Genomic DNA, 23,568 nt, shown 5'->3' with positions numbered 1-23,568 from the left:
CCGTCGCATTTTGGGAATGTATAGCTTAAGTTTGAGTTTTCTTGCGATGTTTAAACATTTTACTTTGAAGAACCAGCTTCCTGTGCTTGATGATCAGAATTAGCTATTTGTATTCTTTAGTACTATTATTCTCGTCGAAAGTGTTCTTTGTGTATTACCTTTGCCTTATATATTTTCTTAACTACAGTTGGAAATGAGTCCTTGTCTCTGCACCCAGTCACCAACCACAGTATTTGGGCTGCGTTGTGGCTGGTGGGGTGGCAAGACCATCAACACTCTGTAGCAACAGAATCTCCTTGAAAAGGGAGGAAAATAGTTTTGGGAAAGTTCTGTGCAAGATAAAATCCAGGCTAACAAAGTCAGTGCCTGGTCAAAATTTGGAGGATAATAAAAATGAAGAAATAGAGAAGACCAAAAATGTGAATATTAGCAAAAAGACTAAGCAAAGTAAAAGCCCGGGTGAGACTGTAAACATCACTGAAGTGAATTGTGGAATTTTGTAGCCTTTTTTCCCTAAACAAGGTTAAAGAGGGAAAGGAGGCCTAGTTCCATTTGCAGATAGCTGAGACCCACACAGTGTCCTCGAGCTTGTCAGGACAGTGTTCATAGAGTTAGTCTGAGGCCAATGCGTGTTTCTGTGATGTGAACTTTTAAACAGTCCTGCTTTAGAAATATGAGCTTACGCAAACCATTTAATTCCATTTATGTGTGGCAGATCAACGTGAAATTTGTTGTACATTTAGAATAGATTTATTCTAGTCCTGTAGTATACTTTTCCACTACTTAAAAACACTGCTTCCAAAGTGAAGAAGAAAGGAAACACACATGCACACACGCACACACACACACACACACACACACACAACCTCAGATAATGCTACTGGCAAAAATTGTTCATGTGTATTTGGTTAGTTCATTTGGAAGAACAATGGGATTCGCTTTAGGGATTTTTCCACGAGTACGATTGATGGAAAATTAGATTCATCCTTCTGTCACAGGTGAGTCAACTCTTTACTCCAAAATATTTCTTTATCATTATTTCCCATTCTTTAAAAAAAAAATACTGAAATATCGCCCTTAGGTTAGCAGGACTTTTTCAGGTTGAAGATATTTTTTAATATTTACTGTTTAATAAATGTTTGACAATAATGAACCTGATAAATGCCTCATATTTGCTTGTTGCTTCAGAGCTGTATTTCCCAGGCTTCAGCCAAAGTTGCATGCTACCTGTATGACCACTTAGCTAGAAACTTTATTCAAATTCACTTACTCCTTTATTTATTTATTCAACAAATGCTTTTTGGACTCCTATTATGAACTAGGCACCATTCAAGCCACTTTTTAAATAACTCCTTCAGTCTTAGTCTAAGATATAATATGTGTGAAATCACAGGTATAATGTTCTTTGTATTTTTCTAATATAAACATATGAATATATAACTACTAAAAGTGTTTAAAGGTTGGTCCTGTTTCACGTGACACCAGTGACACTTTGGTGTTTTTAAAGCACCGTTGTCTTCATTATCTTTTTGGATTCTCTCAATGACCCATAAAGATGCACAACCATCCCCATTTTACAGGCCAGGGAGCTGACACTCAGCAAAGTGGCGTTCCTAAGAACACACATGACAGGCAGTTAAGCCAGGCACCCTGTCTGGTCTCCTAAACTAAGCTTGGTACTCTGTGCACAGTACCATTCCCCAATAACAGGAGCTGAGGACATTGTAAAACTTGGATGGAGATGTAAGGAATGAAGAGCGGGTTTGAGTTCAGCTGTCCTGTCTGTCTTAGGAAATCTGGATTGTGGCTTGTACTCTGTCCTTTGACCTTTGTGGAACAACTTTGCCTCAGCACTAAGTAGGAGCCAAGTAAATCACCAAGAAATGCAATCCCATTACCAGGTTTCAAGCTTGCAGGAAATTTTGACATTGTGTCCACCTAACTGGCTCTATTCAAAAGTGATCTAAGGGGCTCCTGGGTGGCTCAGTTGTTTAAGCGTCCGACTTCAGCTCAGGTTATAATCTCATAGTTTGTGAGTTTGAGCCCCACGTTGGGCTCTGTGCTGCCTGCTTTAGATTCTCTGTCTCCCTCTCTCTCTGCTCCTCCCCCATTCATGCTCTCTGTCTTCCAAAAATGAATAAACGTAAAAAAAAAAAAGTGATCTAAGATCTTTGATCCAGGTTCTAACATATACCCCACCTCACTTTCAGAGGGTCAGTTTGGCTCCCTTAAAGGTTTGTGTCTCCCTCTGTTGTAGATTTAAGTTACCTCTACGATACACTACATGCTACCATGTTGACCCCAAATCAAACTTAATTAAATTACCAAATTTTAATGTGTGCCTCATGAACAAAAACAGCAACCGAGATTCAGATTTGTTCAGAAAAGTCTGAAACTTCCTCCCTATAAGAGTATATGGGTATGTTTCTGGGTATATTTCCAACCATACTGAACAAACAGGCTATAGAACTATTTGTGTTGAAGAATTGTGATGTCTAAAGAATATGAATGAGTGAAAGGAGGATTTTAGGAGTCAAAAAATATATTTATACATGAGGTAATATGTGAACTATAAATACATATAAAATCTGGTAATTTTTTCTAAGTCTCAACTGACATCTGTGAAGAGAGTTATTCAATGTTGGTCATTACTATTCACATCATCCTTATTTGAGTAAGAATATGGGGCAGATTATGAGGAAAGATACATTATAAAGTCCTCCCTTGATTTCTCACCAAGATAAGAATTAAATAATTTATGGAACTTCTGACTTATGACTATACAGGAACATAAGGTTATAATTACAGATCAAAGTATTAAGTGTCTTGAATTACTGGCTCCTTCAGTGTAAGTTTTATAAAAATATTTGTGTGTTTTTCCTTTTTAATGTTGCATTTATGTATTTGATTTCTCAGTATTTTCCTCATTTACAAGTTAGCTAAGTAATTTATGAGGGAGTATTCATTAAATCATTAAATATGATTTCGATTTGACTAGAAATTGAATTTATTTTGTTCTCCGATACCATCTTAGGGGACGGCGGTATCTTTAAACAGTTTCTTGAATATTGCATAAGTGTATGAATAATTCCCTACAAACAATGTACGCTCCTCATATATTTCACAATCCAGTAGAGTACTAAAATTCTGAAACAAAATAAACTAAACATTTACCTCTGGATATGTATGATCTTGTCAAATCAGAAATAAACAGTGATGTGTATCTTATTTATATTTAGTTTTGGAAAGCACCATCATTGCTTTCTGTGTCAAGGTCATTGAATCCTTTATAAATAATATAGTTCATTATGGAGTACCTACAGCCTTACAGGCAATTTAAATGGGGGAAAAAAATCACAGAAGAGTATTAGTTCAGCAAAATTACCAGAAAATTATCCAAGCATAAAAAATTTTAAAAGATAAATTTAGGCATGTGTTATCTAAATTTTTGTAAAAATGTAATTGATTTAAATTAATTTGATCTATTTTTTTGGTATATCTGTGGTGGGGGAGTGGGTGTTTAAATGACTGTATACTTCAATGTATATTGGAGTTGGTATGGTGGAGAGAGGTTGAGTGCTTTGGAGTCATATCTGAGTTTCAATGCTGGCTATGCTACTTAAATTCACTGAGTCCCATGTGTAAAACAACAAAAATAATACTAGTTTGCAGTATTACCATATTAAATGATAGAACAGTACCTTTCCTGTAATAAACACACAAGAAATGTTTTTATTACCCCTTATTCTTTATTTAACTAAAAATAAAAACTGAGGTTTAAAAAATAGTTTTAACTTAACTTTGAGGAACTAAGACCAAGGGGGTAGGTCTTCATGTTGGTGTCTTGCTTTATTTCACTGTGAATCCACTTTCTGTTGCTTTGCATCATTCCCTTCTGAGATCTTTCACTACACCGACTTGTGTCTAATACGAGTTTATGTTACAAGAGAGCTTCCTTCCTACTACCAAAGGAGGTTATTTAAATATCTGTGGAATTAGCTATAGATTACATAAATTAATGTGTGAAATATCTTTCCTATGCTCTTCATGTGAGTAAATACAAAATGAAGCCTCTTTTCTAACATGAAATGTGAAAATGTATCCAGGCACCTTTCCTTTCCTTTCCTTTCCTTTCCTTTCCTTTCCTTTCCTTTCCTTTCCTTTCCTTTTTTATTTCAACAAGACACTTTCCTTCATGGCTCCTGTGAAGTGCTGTTAGAACAAAATTGTCTCCTTTTCTAGCATCCAAGAGATTGGGTGTCCCCCATGAAGTTGTGTGTATTTGCATCCTTTAGGACAAAATACAAAATTGTGAAGAGGAAAGTGTCTTCGTTATATGTTTTCCTCACTGAATAGTTAGAAATGCCTGTTTTCAAACTTTAGAGAGGAAACCCTTTGTTACCCATTACTGTGTGCTCAATTTGAAGGGGTCAAAGAAAAATTACTTAATAATGATATTCATGACTCAGGAAGATTTCAAGAGAAAAGTTAATAATCATTTCCTTGCTTCTTAGTATTTATTGTCTTACCCATGAGGCGTTTTGACAACTTCTTGAATTTTTATATAAAAGTAGCATAGGGGCGGTGGGGCTAAGAGATGGCTGAGAAGACTTGCCTTGAAGCTGTGTTTACACAGCAAGCAACACTGTTTTTACTTAAGTTGATTTTTTTTTTAAGATTGACAAAAAATAACAATGTTTTTCTAAAGGTCTTTTTATTCACAAGTTACATACAAGTTTTCTTATTTAGTAACTTTTTCTTGGTGGGGGGTGGCTTCAAGAACCGTGACAGAGATTACTGGGGGCAAATGGCAAAGCCTGCACCTCCCCACCCCCACCAACACCCCAGCCACCATTGGTGGCCGCACTGTGAAGAAGTAGCAAGCTTCACACAGGCTGACAGGGATGAAGCAAGAAGGGAGAGGACACGCCCACAAGGTGTAGCCACACCTTTTCCCACAGCAGTAAGGACTAAGGTGGCCCACCTCCCACTCAAATTGTGGCCTCTGCAGAACCCAACATGTCCTAAGTAATAATAGCCGCTCTGTGCTTGGCTGTGTTCAACATTACTTGCTGCATTTTAATCATCACAGCCATAGTAGCAGGAAGGTAGGTATCGTTGTCCTCATTTTAAACAGGAGGAAACTGAGCTCAGAACATTTGAGTGTTTTATTCACGCTAGAAACCGAGGAGGTCAGATTCAAACTTCCGTCTGCCAGCTCCAAAGGCCGCCCCCATGGCTCTTGTTCCCCTTCTGCTGGAATAACAGATTTGCAGTAGCTGGGCCGCCCCCCTTCACTCACCACCGCTTCTGTCCCCCTTCTCCTGGAGTACAGATTTGCAGTAGCTGGGTATCAGGCAGTAGGGGAAGCAAACCATCTCTGATTTATATGATTTTGTGAATTGAAGGTTATTTAAATTGCCGATTTTGTTCTTAAAACATTCTTTACAAACTGTTGACAATTGGAAAGCCAACCAATCTTTCATTTCCATTGATGTTACAGCCTGGAGCCACACAATCAGCCCCAGCTTGAGCAAGGACAGGACACCTGACAGGGCAGTGAAAGTTAAGCTTCCCTCCCCACAGCAGGAAAGTAAAAAACGGTGTTAACAATTGCAGGTCTGGGTAATATGGTTTGGTCTTCATGCCTTCACTCAGGTGGAGCCCGAGAAGTTGAAGACACTAACAGAAGGTTTAGAAGCCTACAGCCGAGCCCGGAAAAGGAACAGAAAGTAAGCACCAATTTTATTTATTTTTTTGCCATTTCTTTCTCAAGTATATAATTTACTGGGTTTTATTCATAGGGACAAGAAAATCTCATTAATTTTGTCCATCTTAGGGCCTCCCTAAGTGTAGTTTAATGGTTATCGCCCAAGAGGATCATTATAGACAAGCCAAATTAGTTAGCTATTACAGAAAATATTTTCTTTTCTTAACAATTTGTACTGTGTGTGGGATGTTCCTCTTCATCATCTCTTTCCTCACTCCCTCCATATCCATCCCTCTCATTTACTGGGAAAGAAACACTCTCAATGTTTGCCAATTAAGTAGTTTCTAAAAGTATAGCAAGGGGTGCCTGGCTGGCTCAGTCAGAGAGCATGCAACTCTTGATCTCATGGTCATGAGTTCAAACCCCACACCGGGTGTAGAGATTACTAAAAAATAAATAAATACATACAAACATACATAAATATATTTTTAATTTTTAAAAATTTAAAAAATTAAAAAATAAAAGTATAGTAAAAGTCTGTCCCTTCAGGGGCGCCTGGGTGGCTCAGTCAATTAAGCGGCCGACTTCGGCTCAGGTCATGATCTCGTGGTCCGTGAGTTCTAGCCCCGCGTCGGGCTCTGTGCTGACAGCTCAGAGCCTGGAGCCTGCTGCAGATTCTGTGTCTCCCTCTCTGACCCTCCCCAGTTCATGCTCTGTCTCTCCCTGTCTCAAAAATAAATAAACGTTAAAAAAAAATTTTAAAAAAAAAAGTCTGTCCCTTCAGGAGGAGGGCTGAGGAGATATCCCCAATTTTACACAAGTAAGTAATTTCATCCAATTAACTATTAGTCAAAGTGATGGTAAATAATTCTTTTTTCTTGGGGCAGGAGTAATAGGTTTTCTTTGGAATTATAACAAGAAGTTTTACTTTGGGATGTTATTATTCAAATATTTCTAGTATGTTCTGGGTAAATGTTGTAAGGACAAGTAGATAATGTTTGAAACACAGTTTCCCTGTCATACAATGTAGTTTTATGTATCATAATTATTATTTCATCTTAAGGTAGAGAACTACAAATGTGCTTCTGTACATGCACATGAAAAGTTATTTTAAAAATACATATAATGGGGGCGCCTGGGTGGCTCAGTCCGTTGAGCCTCCTACTTTGCCTCAAGTCATGATCTCATGGTTTGTGAGTTCGAGCCCTGCATGGGGCTCACTGCCGTCAGTGTGCAGAGCCTGCTTTGGATCCTCTGTCCCCCTCTCTCTCTGCCCCTCCACTGCTCATTCTCTCTCTCTCTTTCAGAAATAAACATTTAAAAATATATACATATAATTGACATACCTGCTCAATTACTACAATTTTCACATTATCGAACATCTAAGAATTATGAGATCAGAATGATTAATAGTGTGTCTTATGTACATAATGATATCAATAGTATCTATTAAAGAGCACTCTTTCTTTTAGTGGTATCTTTAATAATTCTTGCCAGAGGTAAAATTTTAAAATTCAACAACTCTTGGGGAGACTCTTCATCTCAATAGAATGTCTCACAAAAAGATGCCATCCACAATAAGCAAACTCCCCCTTTTGTTCAGGAGTTCTTTGGAAGGTAGTGAGGGTTGTGGTGATGATCAAGTGAATAGCCAGGTTTGCTGTAGATCTGATAAGGAATACAGTGAGGCAAGTCCCCTCTGCTCTGACTGAAGTACTACTTGCTATGCAGAGCTTTGTAGTAGGATAAGGCCCATAGAATTAATACAAGGTCTGGAGAAAAGGAGGGAAATTGCAAATTACCTAAATCACAAACTTGCAATGGGCTGTTTGCTATGGAGTATTCAATAGTACTTGTTTATTTGACGTAAAAGATCTCTCAAATCTTTCCTCTAGTGAGATATGCCATTAGCTGAGTTATGTGCAAAATATCCAATTGACTGATAACACAGAAATGAAATAACTCCTTAAAATATTTAAATATACTGCCCTGAGGGGCGCCTGGGTGGCTCAGTGGGTTAAGCTTCCCGACTTCGGCTCACATCATGACCTCGTGGTTTGTCAGTTCGCGCCCCACATTGGGCTCTGTGCTGACAGCTCGGAGCCTGGAGCCTGCTTCGGATTCTGTCTCCCTCTTTCTCTGCCCCTCCCCCACTCACACTCTGATTCTCTCAAAAAATAAATAAGCATTAAAATTTTTTTAAATATATATTTATAAATATACTGCCTTGAAATGAATTTCATTTTCCCCATAAATTTGGTATTAATCAATTTTGAAAGGTAATGAGGAATAAATAGCAATTTTAAATTGTTTTTCTTCAAAGCTAGTTTACAAGTTGTGGTGAATTTGCATGGGTCCTAAGTGGCATTATCTACGTAAACTCATGAAACCATAAACTTAGAATATGGATTGGAGAGGTAAAAGAAGAAAATCTAAGGCAAACTTTAGTAAAAACAGCTTTATTTATTATGCTATTGTCTATTCAGACCAACTTGCCTTATAAATGCCCATTAGAATACTTTACATTTTGCATATAGTATTTAAACTCGATTATTTTATTCTCCCAATCACAAGATGGGCCAGAATAACTATGCCTATTTATGAATGAAGACACTTTAACCCAAATAACCTTAATAGTTAGTTGAAGGTCACATAAGTGATGAATGGTGTATTGAACCCAATCATGTGTTTATTCATTTACTTAATCGTTTAGTTATTGCCCTAGTTAAGGAGACTAATTGAGCAAAAACCTGTGTTGGGCCCAGTGCTACAGCCCCTGGAGCTCATGTTTAGCAAAGGCCATTAAAATGTTAAAATTGCAATGACAGCAATATGTATAGTGTATTTGGGGATCATAGAAAGTGGCATTAAACTCAGGTAAAGGAAGACTTTCTAGAGGAAATATCTGAGCCAGGTCTCGCACAATACATATGTATTAGCCAGACAAAGAAAACAAAGACCAAGATGGGGTGGGGTGGGATGATGTTTAGATGAGATCAGCAGTTGGATTTGGGGGACTATAAAGCCTCAGACAGGAAATTGTAAAAGACGCGGCCAAAGGTATAAGCAGCAATCAGATCATGAAAAGGTTAGTAAGGGCCAGTGGGATCCTTTATCTTATTGGAAGTGCCTGATGGGACAGCTAGATGGATTTTCACTTTAGATATGTCTGTACGGAGGATAAATTTTAGGGGAGCCATATTGGAAACAGGGACATTGTTTAGGATGCCATGGCAGCAGTCAAGGGAGAATGAGGGCTCAAAACAGAACAGGAGTGATGAGAATGGAGGAGAAGGAATGTGGTCAAGAAATATTTAGGAGGGAAAATTCACAAAACATCATGGTGATTGGTTGGAATATGGAGAGCAAGCAATCAAGGACAACTTTCAGGGTTTCAGCTGGGGTGACCTGGTGGGTGGTGGAGACACTGAAATGGCATTTAGTACAGGGGGGCTGTTGAGTGCATGTGGGGTGCCTGTGGACTATGTTGAACCCATGTCTGACACTGGGAAGAAGTGATATTTGACTACGTAAAAATGGCTGTGATCACACAGAGATCCTTTGGCCAATTTGAACAGTGGGTTAAGGATTGAACCTCTTGGGCATTTGAATGTTTACTAGAGATAATGAAGCAGATGGGAATCATCAAAAAGGAGGAAGAGAATAGGGGGTCAGGGGAGCAGGGTGTTAGAAACCAAAGGCTAAAAGCTTCCAGAATGATAAACAGAAGTCCAGTAAGACAAGAACTGAAAAATCTCCATGAAACTGGGCAATTTGGAGGCTATTGGCAACCTTAGTGAAAACCATTTCCAATAAAGTGACAGGTGTAAAAACAAAGTGACCATGGGTTGAAGAGTGAATGAGAAGGGAGTAGAGAGAGTTGATATAAATTAGTTTGGTCTTCTTTCTACCTGTAATATAAAATTTTCCTGAAAAATAACTGGAAGAATTTTTTAAATGGCAATGATGTGACTGCTTTTTGTAGACAAAGGAAAAGGAGAGAGAAAGTGAGTGAAAAAGGAAGGTGGCATTTGAATAAGATGATTTAGAGGCTGGTTTTGGGCCTGAGTTCATATCCTATTTCCATCACTTCATAGCTGTGTGCCCTTGCATATGTTGCTTAACCTCTCTGAGCCTAAATTCTTCATTTCTAAAATGGGCATAGAGGGGCACCTGGGTGGCTCAGTCGATTGAACATCCAACTTCGGCTCAGATCATGATCACACAGTTCATGGGTTCAAGCCCCGCATCGGGCTCTGTGCTGACAGCTCAGAGCAGAGCCTAGAGCCTGCTTCAGATTCTGTCTCCCTCTCTCTCTGCCCCTCCCCTGCTGACACAGTGCCTCTCTCTCTCTCTCAAAAATAAATAAACATTAAAAATTTTTTAAATAAAATGGGCATATTAATATCTACCTCTTAGCATTGTTATTATATAGATCATATAAACACAGTACTTGGCACATGGTAAGTATTTAGTAAACAGCTATTTTTATTATAAAGATACAGGTGAAGCAAATGAAATTATGAGATATTTTTGCCAGTGGAAACATTCTACCACCATATTAGATGTTTAGAATTCTATGTAATCATTTTAATTTTTAATATTCTACAACCAAACTGTATAATAAATATCTTTAAACATATATGCTTATTACAGCCTAATCACAGAAGAAATATTAACATATTTATTGAAAACATTACTCAGGGTCATTTTATACTTGAAAGAGGAAATAGCTTCATTAAAGAAAAAAATTTCATAGCTTTTAGATTTGCTATGATTTTCATTGAAATGAGGATCAAATCTTCTACCTATACTTACACATAAATTTAAAATCTGGTAACCTGATTTTTGTGGAGTTCAAAAGTGATAAAGTGATAAAATACATCCTATTTCCACTTTAAGATCAAGAAATTATAGTTATGCTAAATTCCTTAAATTCTTCATACTTTCTCTGCGGATTAAGTTTCAGAATCTACGATTCTTGATGTCTAGGTCTCACCCAAATTTGTTCCATTCTGCATGAAGCGAGTTGCTTAAATTCTAAACTGACAGTGTAGAGCGACATGTGGTTCCTCATTTCCCTCATTTCTTATACCATTCACAGATGTGTACCTGCCTTTTTCCTTGATTAGTGAAGATAAGGATAATGTGTGACAATATAGGCAGTGAAAAATGGAAGTGGCAATTATCTCCATTAATAACTAGAAATGTCATTATATGAACATCTATTGCTTAATCAAGTAGGTTTTAGAGTGTCCATTAGTAAAAATGTTTATTATTAAATGTCAGCAGGAAATAGAAAATAGTGGATGAAACTCCACAGGGAGGCCCTCTGTACTGGAAGACTGAATTTTGACTAATTATTCATTTCATGAACTCATGGAAATTTTTCTTCCTCTTTTAAGTGCATTCTTCCCTGACCTGACCAGTTAGTGTAAAAATTAGTCTGCAGCTTTAACACCTGGGAGAGTCTCCCTTTACCTCTTGAACCTCATGATGCATTCAAGTAATTTCATGCCCCACCTCTCTGTATTTATTCTCTCTTCCACAAGTAGTCAATTCTCCCTCTGTTAACTACTTAAGTTTGTTAAAGGAAAAATAAATTTAGCTTAAGTTAATATAAACTCTTTATAAACGTTTTAAATATCTTGTTGAAGAAAGAGATCACAAAGTCCTAAATTCTCTCTTTTTTTAAAGTTTATTCATTTATTTTAAGAGAGAGAGAGAGAGAGACAGGGTGTGTGTGTGCGCACGCACAAGTGGAGAAAGGGCAGAAAGAGAGGGAGAAAGAGAGAATCGCAAGCAGGCTTGATGCTCAGTGCAGTGCCCAATGCAGGGCTTGATTCCATGAACTGTGAGATCATGACCTGAGCCAAAATCAGGAGTCAGATGCTTAACTGACTGAGCCACCCAGGTGACCCCTAAATTCTATCTTTTTGTTCAGCAAGTAATGTTGAATTATTTTTGTACCTTAATGCTGATGTTATTGCAACTTTTCATAGGGAAACCTTTTTCATGACTCTTTGAATTTATTACTTTTAAAAACTGTAGTTAAATATCCATGTTCTTCATTGACAAATTAGAATCGGTTTCACCAGTTCTCCCTATAAAGTCATAAAGTATGGCATAGAAACAGTTGTCATATACTGATTTCATAGGCTTGCTGTAAAGATTAAATGAGATAATGTATGTAAAGATTTAACACAACTCTTGGCAAATAGACAATTTTCAATAAATAGTAACAATTCTTGTTATTAAGGTAAAAGTGAGAGAACCAAAATTCTCTAATGGTTTTCTATTGAAATGTTTTACCTTCATTTTAGACATTTAGAATTTTAGGTAGTCAAATATAAACCCATAAGGTATTATAATAAAAATCCATAACAAATATCCTTTGAAATGTATATTCATACTTTTAAGTACAAAAGAAATAGGACAAATCTATGTAACATGTTACACAAGGTGTAATAGTGTTAGGCAACTAGGCAATGTATGATACTGTCAAGACCTTTGCCAAACAGCCCACAAATGGGATCCCAATCCAACCCCAGCCAAGCTTACATGACCCCATGGAATCCTGGCATTTGATTTCCCCCCCCCCCCCCCCCGCCCAGTCACCCAGAATCAGGCTTGGCAAACTCCTCACTGGGAAAGCAACTCAGACCAACTCCATGAGATGCCCATGGTCCCTTAAAATTGGAATAGGTAGGTAAATAAAAGACAGTGTATGAATAGATTATATCAACTTAAACAGTGCCCGAAAACAGTGATAAGGGAGAAAGAGACAAGTTGCAGAAGGGCATGTATACCATACCACCCTTGATGGACACCTTTGTGTGTATATTAAACACACACACACACACACACACACACACATAAAAGACAGCACTACGTACCATTCATGGATATATCGTATAAAGTATAAAAACATACTATAAAGAAACACAACATAGTTGCCTTTGGGGAGAAGAGGAGGAGAGAATGAGACTAGGAATTGATAACAAATGGGAATTTCAGCTTTTTTTTTAATAAAAAAGAAAGGAAATAATAATTTATTATCAGTTTATTTTCAGAAGTGGATTTGTTAGAGGTTAACTTATTCTATGCACTTTTCTGCATTGTTTATATTTCTAAGAATAAATAGGAAGAATGTGAAAGCTAGAGGCTAGCCTACAGGCTGGCAAAAGGTAAGGGGTTGCTGTTGTATTGCCCACATAATTTAGTTAAAACCAATACATTAATCTTTTTTTCCAGTTAAACTGATTCAAGTTCATATATGTATATCGCAGAATATACAGACGTCGTGTTAGCTTTGGACAGATTTTTTATTTAGGAAGTATGTGGAACATCCGTGATATGCCCAGCAGTATACTCCTCAGGGTATACACAGAAACTAAATGTACGAATTGTCTAGTCCCTGCGTATGAGGGTAAAACCTGGTGGGGGCTGTGGTAAACCAAAAGGCCTCATATAAAGGCATTCCACTAAAGTTCAAATATGTTTTTAAACACGACGTGAGCCAAACTAAATGGAACTATGAGCCAAATTCTTCCCCAACTGCAAATTTCCAATCTCCGTGTACGTGCCGAGGTGAGACTTAACTCTTGGAAAACCATGCTGACAGCCTGCAGCTTTATCTCTGCAGCTTTTCTAGTAATTGTTGTGACAAGATAAATGAAATGAATCAGCTTAGTACTCAGAATAATTGGGTAACTATTTATATGCATAAAAAAGAATAAAGTAAGTTAGTTAGAATAGACAAAGGGTACCTAATTACAGAGGTAGATGGTGTGGATTTGCCTGGTTTTAAGTAGTTCGTTGCACAGCTTCCTATAGTTTGAATATACCGTTTTGTGTTATTCAGGCTGCACATGTGTGTAATGCTAGGCCGAGTAGAGAGAAAAAGTCAGATGAGCGATAGACACTCTGAGACAGCCATTCTTTATCTGTTCAAATAGTTAAGTCACTTTGGTTTCGCAGAAAAGGTGGTGGGCCCAGGAGGGAGCCTTAGGTGTGATAGATTGTTAAACTGTTTCCCACCCAGAACTTGTGCAGGCACCAGGATTTCAGCCTTCACTTGCTCAACTCAGAAGCCGGGATACGGCAGCGAGGGCAGAGGGAGCTCCCTAGTGGCCAGAGTCTGCAGTTCAGCCCCTCCGCCCTAACCCTGGCCACGCAGCCTGGCTGCCTGAGAAAGAGACAGGCCAGAACAGGCAGTGCAGGGCAGGCTGGAATCCTGGACGACAGGCTGCGTCTGTGGGAAAAGAGACCCACGGCCCAGTTTTCTTGCAAAATCATCCGACTGTGGAAGAAGCATGTGGAAAGGGAAAGAATCCGTTGTCCCCTATCATGTGCTCCGTTTTTTCGTAATTCTGTGACTTTTATTAGTATTAAGTGGTGAGAATCCAGGGATGTTTGTCATCTGACTTTTTCAAATGTAAATATAAATTGACTTTCTAGGGTGGAATTGGTGCTTCTGTTTTCTGATTAGGGGATTAAATTGAGACTTTGTTTCCTTAATTTGTTAATCTGGTGTGTTGTTTTCATTAATTCCAGAAGTGGAAAGCTAAATAACCATTTAGAAGCTGCTATTCATGAGGCCATGAGTGAACTGGACAAAATGTCTGGGACTGTAAGTTAATTTATTTTTCCATTATACTATGTTTCTTTGAAAATAAATTGTATTACACTTTTTGGTAAAGCATCTTCAATATTGACAAGCAACTCACGTAGCAATACTAAATTACTAGGCTCCAAAAAAGACTGATATCAGAAAAGATTCAAAGTAATTTAAGAAAAAATAACCTAGTAGTATTAACTGTGTCTTTTTTCTGAGATAACTTTTGTTTTTCCCACATAACATTCCTTCTAAACGTAAGCAGCAAAAAATAAAGTTCAAACCACAGCTTTATGCATTTAACTCTCTGCACAGCAGTAGCCATTACTGTTGCCTAAATATTCAATAATGCAAATTTCTCTTTGTCCATAGAACCAAAAAAAAGGGGGAGAGGGATATTGAACAATAGGGTCAAGATCAAGAGTGTATCGACCTCTCATTTCCTTTCTATTGTTACCTAAAAAGTAAAATATTTGGCACAAAGTCCTATTGTTAAATTACTGAACATAGTAACCTCTGGTTTTCAAGAAGTTGTGTCTGTTCTTTCTTTACATTTTTACTTAACTGTTCACATAATAGTATCGAATGTGAGGAGTTTCATCATTGTTCTCTAATTCAAACATTGGTGAGTGTAAACACTCAAAATATAATTTTGGTAATTTCTTTTAAAAAATGTGAATTATCCAAGGCTATTCAGCAATGAAAGCTAATTTACTTTCACTCAACACTTTGTGTTAAAGTCACCTGGACCCCAACAACCCATTCAGTGGCTACTTATTGACAGATATAAGTTATAGACTCATAGAATGTTGGGGTTGGTATGGGCTTTAGAGATGTTGTGATCTAACCCATCGTTTTGCAGATGGATGAATTAAGGCCCTGAGAAGTTAAACTTCCTGGCAGAATGTAGGAAAGGTCGGAAGCAGGGATCATGAAGTCCAACACCTTCCAAGGCCAGGCAAATACACTAAGTAAAGCGGGTCAGGTGTGAGAAAAAACAGCAATTCAAGTGGATTGAAAAATGCCAACTAGAGGTCAGGGAGGCTACCTTAGAGGCTCAGCACAATAGAGACTGTTGCTTACTTCGGTCTGGTGCCGGTTGGGGAAGGGCTTTCCACACACAGTCATTCAGAGGCCCAGGTTCTTCTTTCTGTTTCTAGTGTCCCCCATTCCTCAGGGCCTCCGAGTGCTCCTTCATATCATTTGCATGCAGCCCAGCAGGTGAGAGAAGTGTGTATGCACAGGGGTGCCAGGATAGGCTCCTCACTTCTGCTGTTTTCCACTGGACTGACCCCCTCATCTGGCTTTCTTAAGGCAAATGGACTAGGAAATGCATTCTACAATGTGCCCATTCAGGAAGAAGAGAAAATGGGTTCAGTGAGCCTCTTGCTGCAGGACATTTGGCCTTTGTGGCCAGCAGGCAGTGAGGAGTGATGGGATTGGGGCAACCTGGAACCCATGCTCTCTCCAGAAGGAACTCCTTCTTCCATACTCCAGCAGGTCCAAACCTATGGGAAATTATGCCAGAATTGCCAGCTCCTCCAATTTTTCATAAGGTGCTAAGTCTAGAAGTGAAATTCCAACTTTTTTCATGTTGACAACTGTCTTTGTAAACATTGAAACATCATATAGCTGTTAAACAAAATACCTTTTCAGACCATATTTGGTTCACAGATTACCAAGACTTGTTTGCAGCCTTGGATAAAGACTTCTTTCCTCAATTATAACAAGTTTTCAGTTATCATTCTTCGTCAGAAACTAGTGGTTTTTAAAAAATGTATATGGACAGGTTAGGAGGAAGAGGCCGTGTGACAAACTTATAAATGTTACTTTTAAAATTTAAGTTCTTAAAACAGCTTTTTGCGTTTGCCTTCGAATAGCATTGGCCTTCGTTGTTATCTTAACATTATTTTAAAACAATTAAGCCAACTTGTAGTGGATCTTGAGAGCTGATTGGGAACATCTCCTAATTATGAATTCTGTGACATTATGTTGGTAACTTTGAAATTGGCTGTGGTACAAGTACGTACACCATGGAAATTGGCATATCCTACACTCGGCTTGTGTCCCTCCACAGGGTACTGGTTGTTAAACATTAGCTACACCACGGCCTTGGGACCATCCTGCCTTTCCTGGGTCTAGGCTTGCCCTCTCCTGTCAGTAACCACATACATTGTGGGGCACCTGATCACCTCCCTAGCACCTGTTCTCTGCCCCTCCAAACCATACCTGCTGTCCGATACCTGGTAACCATACTCTGCCATGCTCCATGCCTGCTCAATCTGATACACAGCCCTAACTGCTACAGTTTCTGCATTTAGTATACAGAGATGAGTTCATCAGTTACACTTTCCAGACTATATAAGCTCAGATCTGCCAACAGATGGTAGTGATCTTCTATTTTTCACTCTGATTGTTCTCTTAAATAAACTTCCATGGGCTGAGCTGAGTGCATATTCTTACCATCTCTGACCCTTCTTAGTAGTTGTAAAATAAGTCGGGTGATGAAGTAAAGAAGAAAACATGTTTGGTATGTATTTTTCTGCTTTTCTAGACTCTGCTGAAGTTGGCGATCTAGGGATCCCTAACAAAAAGGGCTTTATTTTTGTCTTAAATGCACAGCAGAGGTAGCAACTGCACACGTCATTTCCCACACGTGATGTTCTCTGGTTCCTCCCTTGCGTTCCAGTGTTACAGGTTTGCTCTGCTTACCTGTTCCTAGGACTCCTCATTCCCTGTAGTGACTATGGACACACTAAGATCTGAGATCTTGGTAAAAATTTTAAATGGCTCAGGAGATCAGTGGTTGGAAATGAAAGGTGGAATCTCTTTCCTCCCCTGTTTCTTTGTCAGAAATCGAACGGTGCTTGTACTTTCAACCTTTGTTGTTATTTTTTCCCCACCTCTTTATTTCCAGGTTCACCAAATCCCACAGGGAGACAGACAAATGAGACCCCCCAAACCCAAGAGGAGGAAGATCTCCAGATAACAGGGACTACTCCACCAATGCGCAGTGTTAATTAAAGGAACGTGCACAGATATTATCTCTATATAGGTATTGATATAGCCACTGTTATATCAGTATTTATACTATGGCAGATAGCTACCACCACCACAGGGTGCTAAAAGAAACAGTGATACGATATTTTTTTTGATGAGGAAGGATAATGAATGCTGGAAAACCAATCAAAATCCCTGAATGATGAGAGTAATAAATGGTCAAGAGATTACTGAGAAACTTTTTCTATAATACTAAAATTGTGATTATAAGAAATGTCCACATGTTTCTGAAGAATTTTCAATGTTGTATATAGAAAATGCAGAATTTCATGGCGATATCAGAAATGTAAATATTGTACAATATTGTCATGTACAAGCGTACCTAATGCACACTTTATCTTTTATTGTACAAAGAAATAGTGTACAAAATTCTTTGGTTTCTATGGAGTACACCTACCAGAGACTACCAGTGTAAAGTGATAAATAAAAATACAACCTAAATGCTTTTCTATGATAATGTAAAAGATGCTGTTTTTGTATTTAACAGCAGAGAAAAGGCATGACAATGTATTACCTGAATTATGACATACATTGCACACCACCGAGTGTCCATTTCTATTGTCTGTTTGGAATGAACCTTATCCGGAAGCACTGGACCCGATTTCGGGTGCCTAGGAAATCAAAACCTTGCAGATTCCTAAAGGGATGAGGGCTCACAGGTCTAAATTAAGAATTCAGAAACTGCAACCATTTGTTGCATATTTTTTTTACCTAAGTTTTAAAGTAGAATAGGTTTTATAAAAAAAAAATCTTAGATGGAATATTTTACTCAGTCATTTCTGTAGTTAATGTTTGATAGCCACCTCTTGACTCAGATAGCTTAGGCCGCACCACCATGGATGCTCAGAGTTGAATTTTTTTGGCAAACAATACCGGACAAGATAAAACTCTGTTTCCACACCTGGAGGCAAAAGCCCCCCTTCAAAACCATTATCAGAGGTAAGGTTGATTATAAGTCAGTTTTCTTGTAGTGGCAAAAAAAAAAAAAAAAAAATACCAATCATCACAGCAAGTGTCATAGCCATTCATCAGTATTACTCAAACCAGAAGTGAAGGTGGCTTACAAAATTATTAGCAATGGTAATTTTTTATCAGTATTATGTAACATATCAGATTTATTTTATTTAAAGAATTATTTATACCATTAACAGATTCTTATATATATTAATGTGGCTGAAATGTGCAGGTTAAATCTATTAACCAAATTATTTATATTATATTAAGTAAGAAAAAAAATGTGAAACAAATGTAGAGAGAAAATACTACATTACAAGTATACAAACCTAAAACTGTGAGCCATTGTAAAGTACAAGGTTATTAATAAGAAATGTAGCACAACATGATTTTCCGTCTTTTTTCACGATTTTTGTGGTGGTGGTATAACCCTGTCTCCCACGCACTTGAGAGAAGTTTCAGGCCTCCAGCCTGACTTCAGCTGATGGATTGTCAAAAGAAGGGATCCATTATCCCTTTATTCTTAGAATCACCAGCCCCCACCCCTAAACCCATGAACCCCTAGAGAGCGCTCGCTGCCTTGTCCCCTAGCCTGGGGCTCACTCAACAGCTTCATGCTCCAGTTACCGGGAGCCCTTCAATAGCAGGCTCTGGACCCCCAGATGCCCACCACCTCCACTATCCCTCCCTCTCATCCACCCCGCATACTCCTCACTCCCACGATGTAGCAGAGTTCCAGTAACTCAGGAAAAAGGAGACCAAGGTCATTCTTCCAGTTGGTTTCTTGGGGCCACAGCACAGAGCACTCCACCAGGGCTCACTTTTGATAGCAACAGCTCTTAGTTCTTCCCCCCAGGGTCTCCTGGGTCTCCTGTGTCTCACTGTACTTTCACTCCCACCCTCACCCCTACCCCCACGCCTGATGGAATACAACTGGCACCCAGGCTTCATGGCCTGGAGGCAGGAAACCTTCCTTGTAGGGGTAGGTCCATTTTGTCTTTCATGTAACAGTGGGATTGCCTGCCAGTCCTTCGCGCAGTCGCCCTAAGTAATCTTTTGTGTAGTTCAGTTGACACATCTTTGCGTGTTTGCTATGTTTAAACCATAAATGTCCTTTGTTGTCCCCCCACCGATCTGCTTTTCTACTGTTCTGTCTACATGGTTGTTTTTATTCCCAAATACATGCATATGCGTGTTTGTGCATGGCGTGTGTCTGCGTATATGTGGGTGTGGATGTGTGTGTTGATACGTAGAAGTTTTTTTAGCCTTTCCTGTCTTTAGAACGAGTTTGTGTCCACCTGGCCTTCTTTTAGATATTTTAAGCTAATTAGATGTGTGGTTCCCCACCAATGTATACTTTACATCTGTAGACCATGTAAAGTATGTTTGTGCCCATGATTTCACTGGTTGCTTATGGCTTTGATGTGGCTGCTAGGTGTTGTTGTTCCAGTCCACATGGGGTTTTCCCCCCTCTCTTTTACAGTTATATGGTTTCGTGTAAGCAGTTAATGTAAATATTGTTAGCATTACAGGTCATGCAGTGCTGTAACATTTTTTTAAATGTTGCACCTACTTTACAATTAAAAACTTGGTCACTCATACTTGAATTTTGCCCATAGAGCCATTTCTTTCTCTTTGTATTGAAGCCAATTCATTTTTTAAAAATGAAGGCTAGCCTTTATACATTAGTAAATTTTTTATTTCCTAAAGTAAACTTTTTTCTCCCCCCAACAAATCTGACAATTGAAACAATGAAAAATTTTTTTGCTCCTTTAAAGAACATAATACCCCTCTTGGAAAAGAAAATCTCATTTTATTTTGTGTCCCTTAACAGTCTTAGGAAGCACAACGAGAATAAACTACATCTTTAAGTAGTTTTTAAAGATTATTTCAAGCGAATGAAAATTAACTGAGCAGCTCTTGTTTGATTTGTCTCATTTGTAGCATTAAAAGTAATCAGGGTTTTTATTTATTTAAAGGAATATTTTTGGTTTGTAGTTTTCAGTCTCCTTGTGAATGTAAATGCTTTAATAGCATTCATCCCTAGTGATATCATGGGCCACTTTTACTCTTGTAGTTGGACCCTGACTTTGAGTTATTGGCAATGTCTCTTTTTCAAGTAAACCCCACCTTCATTTTTGAACATAACACTGCAGAATTGTGGGAACAGCAGAGAGCTGCTATTTTGCTTTCTGTAAGTTTTATGAAGATTCCCAACTGACTTATTCCATGAGGTAATTCTTTTTTCATTTCAGACCAGGGTAACACATTGTGGTTAACTCCGGTAATCTTCTCTGCAGTTTGCAATGTTCCCTTGTAAGTCACAAGTGGTTTTGCATTGAGATTTTAAAATCTAAGATGCTTCAGATGTTGGTGACATTACTCTTTCTGAAAAGGAAGCCAAGATTCTAGACCTTACCGAAAATATGATACCTTGTTTACTTTCCCCATTGATGCCCAAATGGTGTTTAACACAAGTCTCAAGACTTTTCAATGTAGCCTATAAAATGAGCTGTGCGTTACTTGATTCATTTGGGGGCTATGAAAAAAATAATATCAACAGCCAGAACTGTAATATTGAATTAATTTATCTTTTCTTTCATTCACTCTATCACATTTGCATTAGCCAAAGAGATAAGAACATTAGTAATTCACACGTGTAAACAACCCAGAAGTGAATTTTAAATCCGTGAGCCAAAAAGCAATAAACAACTCAAGCATGGGAAATCCTGCTAACAGTGGGGGGTCTGATACAGAAAAAATATATAAAAAGCATTATCTTCAAATATGAAAGATTAATTTGTATCTACTGTAAATATGTAATATCAGCCTTATCTGCTTTTATACACACTGTGTGTGTACCTCAGCGACCTTTTATAAACCGGAAAGATGGTTGATTTAATAATTTGTTATGTAAATACAAAGTTGTCTATAAATTGGAAAATTTGATGCCAGATGGCTTCACAATATACAAATGTGTTTTGTAATATCATGCCTTTATGGATTAAGTATAAATACACTGGATTGTCTGTGTAGAAGAGTAGCAATTTACATTTCACCTGCATTTCAAGTGGATATTTTTGTCCAAGTGGTTATCTTCTTAGGACAAGAAAATGACCTGAACATTTTCAATGTGGAAAACAAATATGGTTTTGAAATCACCAAAACTCCTTTTCACACTCAAGTGTCTGTTCAATTCCATACTAAATGCCTTTTATTATATTTCCATAGGAGAGTCCTTGATCTGGGATTGGGACCTACCTAGGAAACCTCCCCAAACTGAATTATTCTGCTTTAGGAACAGGCTGTGCATCTTAATTTCTAAATCATAGGCAAGGGAAGAACCACAGCCTTCTTACCATTTTTTAACTTGTTCTTTTCTGCTTTGTTTCCACACATCTTGGAAAGCACTACACAGATAAACAGGGCCTAGTTCTCATGCACCAATGTGTCTACAGAGGGACGCCTCAATGCAGGGCTTCCCAACCCTGGCACTACTGACATTTTGGGTGAGATCATTCTTTGTCCTGGGGCCTGTCCTGTGCATTGTAGGATGTTTGGCAGCTGCCCGTGCCTCTACCGACTAGATGCCAGTACCATCCCTTCCAAATTGTGACAATCAAAAATGATGCTAGACGTTGCCAAATGTCTCCTGGGGTGGGGGTGGGGAATGGAGAGTGGGCGTAGGGGACAAAGTGAGACTTGAAAACCACTGTCTTAACAGAATCAGTTAGGGGACATATGTCTGTGTGAAATATTGGCATGTTCTGCCTGCTGTAATCAACAGGAAACTGATTCCTAGATCAAAATCCAAAACAAAATCCATGCCAAAGTAGTGCTTCTCAATCCATCAATAAGGAAGTGAATATATTAGCTTCAGCCTCATGTTGAACACATTTGGCGTTTGTGATCATAAGACCCAAGACAATCATGTTTTGAGAACTCCCATGTTGGGCTTAGGAGAGTTATCTAAATACCATGATTCAGTTTACAAGAAGGCTAATAGCCCGCTTTGGATGTGTGTATGGAGCTTCAGGTAATAGAAGGCTGATAGTGTAGCTGCCTGCCTTGGGTCAAGATGAGGAATTTGGCTAAGGAGACCATGCCATGTATACATTTTAACAGCTCTCTATAGCAGTCTGGTTCAAGTGTCAGTAGTTTTTGTGCGATCCTCCTCTTAGTTCTGATGGAAGCAGTTCCGTAGATCTTGCAGATATCACTGATACATTTATTCATTTGATAAATATTCTTGGGTTCCTCTCTATGCCATACCCAGTAGGCAGCAGTAGGCATACAATAGTGAATAAGACAGACACCATTCTTTGCCCCCACAGAGCAACCCAAGGAGATGGCCAGTGGAACACGTAAGTACAATAAAGGGTGATAAGGGCTGGTCTGGGAAGCACATGGCAGGCCCCTGACCTAGGTTAGTGAGGATGAGGGAAAGATGAATAGGAATGGGGCAAAGAAGACGTGTGTGGCCTGGAGGAGGGTAAAGGAGTGTGTTGGGACACAGAGAATGGCACGCTTAAGGCTGGAGGCTGGCGGAAGTGTGAGAGAACAGCTGAGGAGTAGCGTGCATGAGGCAGTCGAGAAGAGAAGTGGGGTGAAGCCCTAAGGGGGATCTGGACAAGTATTCCCCAGACTGCACTTTAGCATGGCAGTGGTGGGGAGTACTGCAGGGTTTTAAGGTGGGGCGTGATATGATCAAGGTCTGTGTTTTAGAAAGACTATTCCGACAGCTGTGGGAAGAACAGGCATTTGGAGTGAGACGACACTGAGGAGCATAGATCTCGTCTGGAGTACAGCATTTTCGAAAAGCACTTAATCCTCAAAAAGCGAAAAACATCCTGGGCCCACCATAACTCTTCATGCCACATTTGTTGAGCAAAGCCCCGTCCCAGTCTTGAGGTAGCATCAATCCCTTATTTCCTTCACACAAATTAGTGCTGTGCTGGCAGACCAATAATGTTTCTATTTTGATGATCAGAGGCCACAGAAGTTTAGAACCCCAAAGCATTACCGTGTTAAGAAATGTTAGAAAGTGAGGCCTGCTAACCAGAATGCACAGGTAAGTGTAGGTCAGGTACAGACCTTCGGCATGCCTACTTCCTCCCACACAGCTCCACCGGGAAACAGGAAGCTGCAGAAGAGCTCACGAGACGCCAGAGGTGCCAGGTAAGCACCAAGGGTTGTCAAAGCCCAGGAAAGCAGGACTACAGGGAGT

At 38.8% G+C, this 23,568-nt stretch overlaps 1 protein-coding gene across 1 annotated transcript in view; it reads left to right on the top strand.

Annotated features, from left to right (window-relative positions):
• Window positions 1-17,838, top strand: part of MBD5 (methyl-CpG binding domain protein 5) — a 142,714-nt gene extending 124,876 nt beyond the window's left edge. Inside the window, exons 10-12 of the mRNA XM_049616143.1 lie at window positions 5,659-5,732; window positions 14,267-14,342; window positions 17,245-17,838. Of these exons, the coding sequence (XP_049472100.1) occupies window positions 5,659-5,732; window positions 14,267-14,342; window positions 17,245-17,316 (222 nt within the window). The 3' untranslated portion in view covers window positions 17,317-17,838. The remainder of the gene's footprint in view (window positions 1-5,658; window positions 5,733-14,266; window positions 14,343-17,244) is intronic.
• Window positions 17,839-23,568: the final 5,730 nt, after the last annotated feature.

This window comes from Panthera uncia, assembly GCF_023721935.1.
Source record: "Panthera uncia isolate 11264 chromosome C1 unlocalized genomic scaffold, Puncia_PCG_1.0 HiC_scaffold_3, whole genome shotgun sequence".
Classification (NCBI taxonomy): Eukaryota; Metazoa; Chordata; class Mammalia; order Carnivora; family Felidae; genus Panthera; species Panthera uncia.
This window is presented reverse-complemented; position numbering and strand designations above follow the sequence as displayed.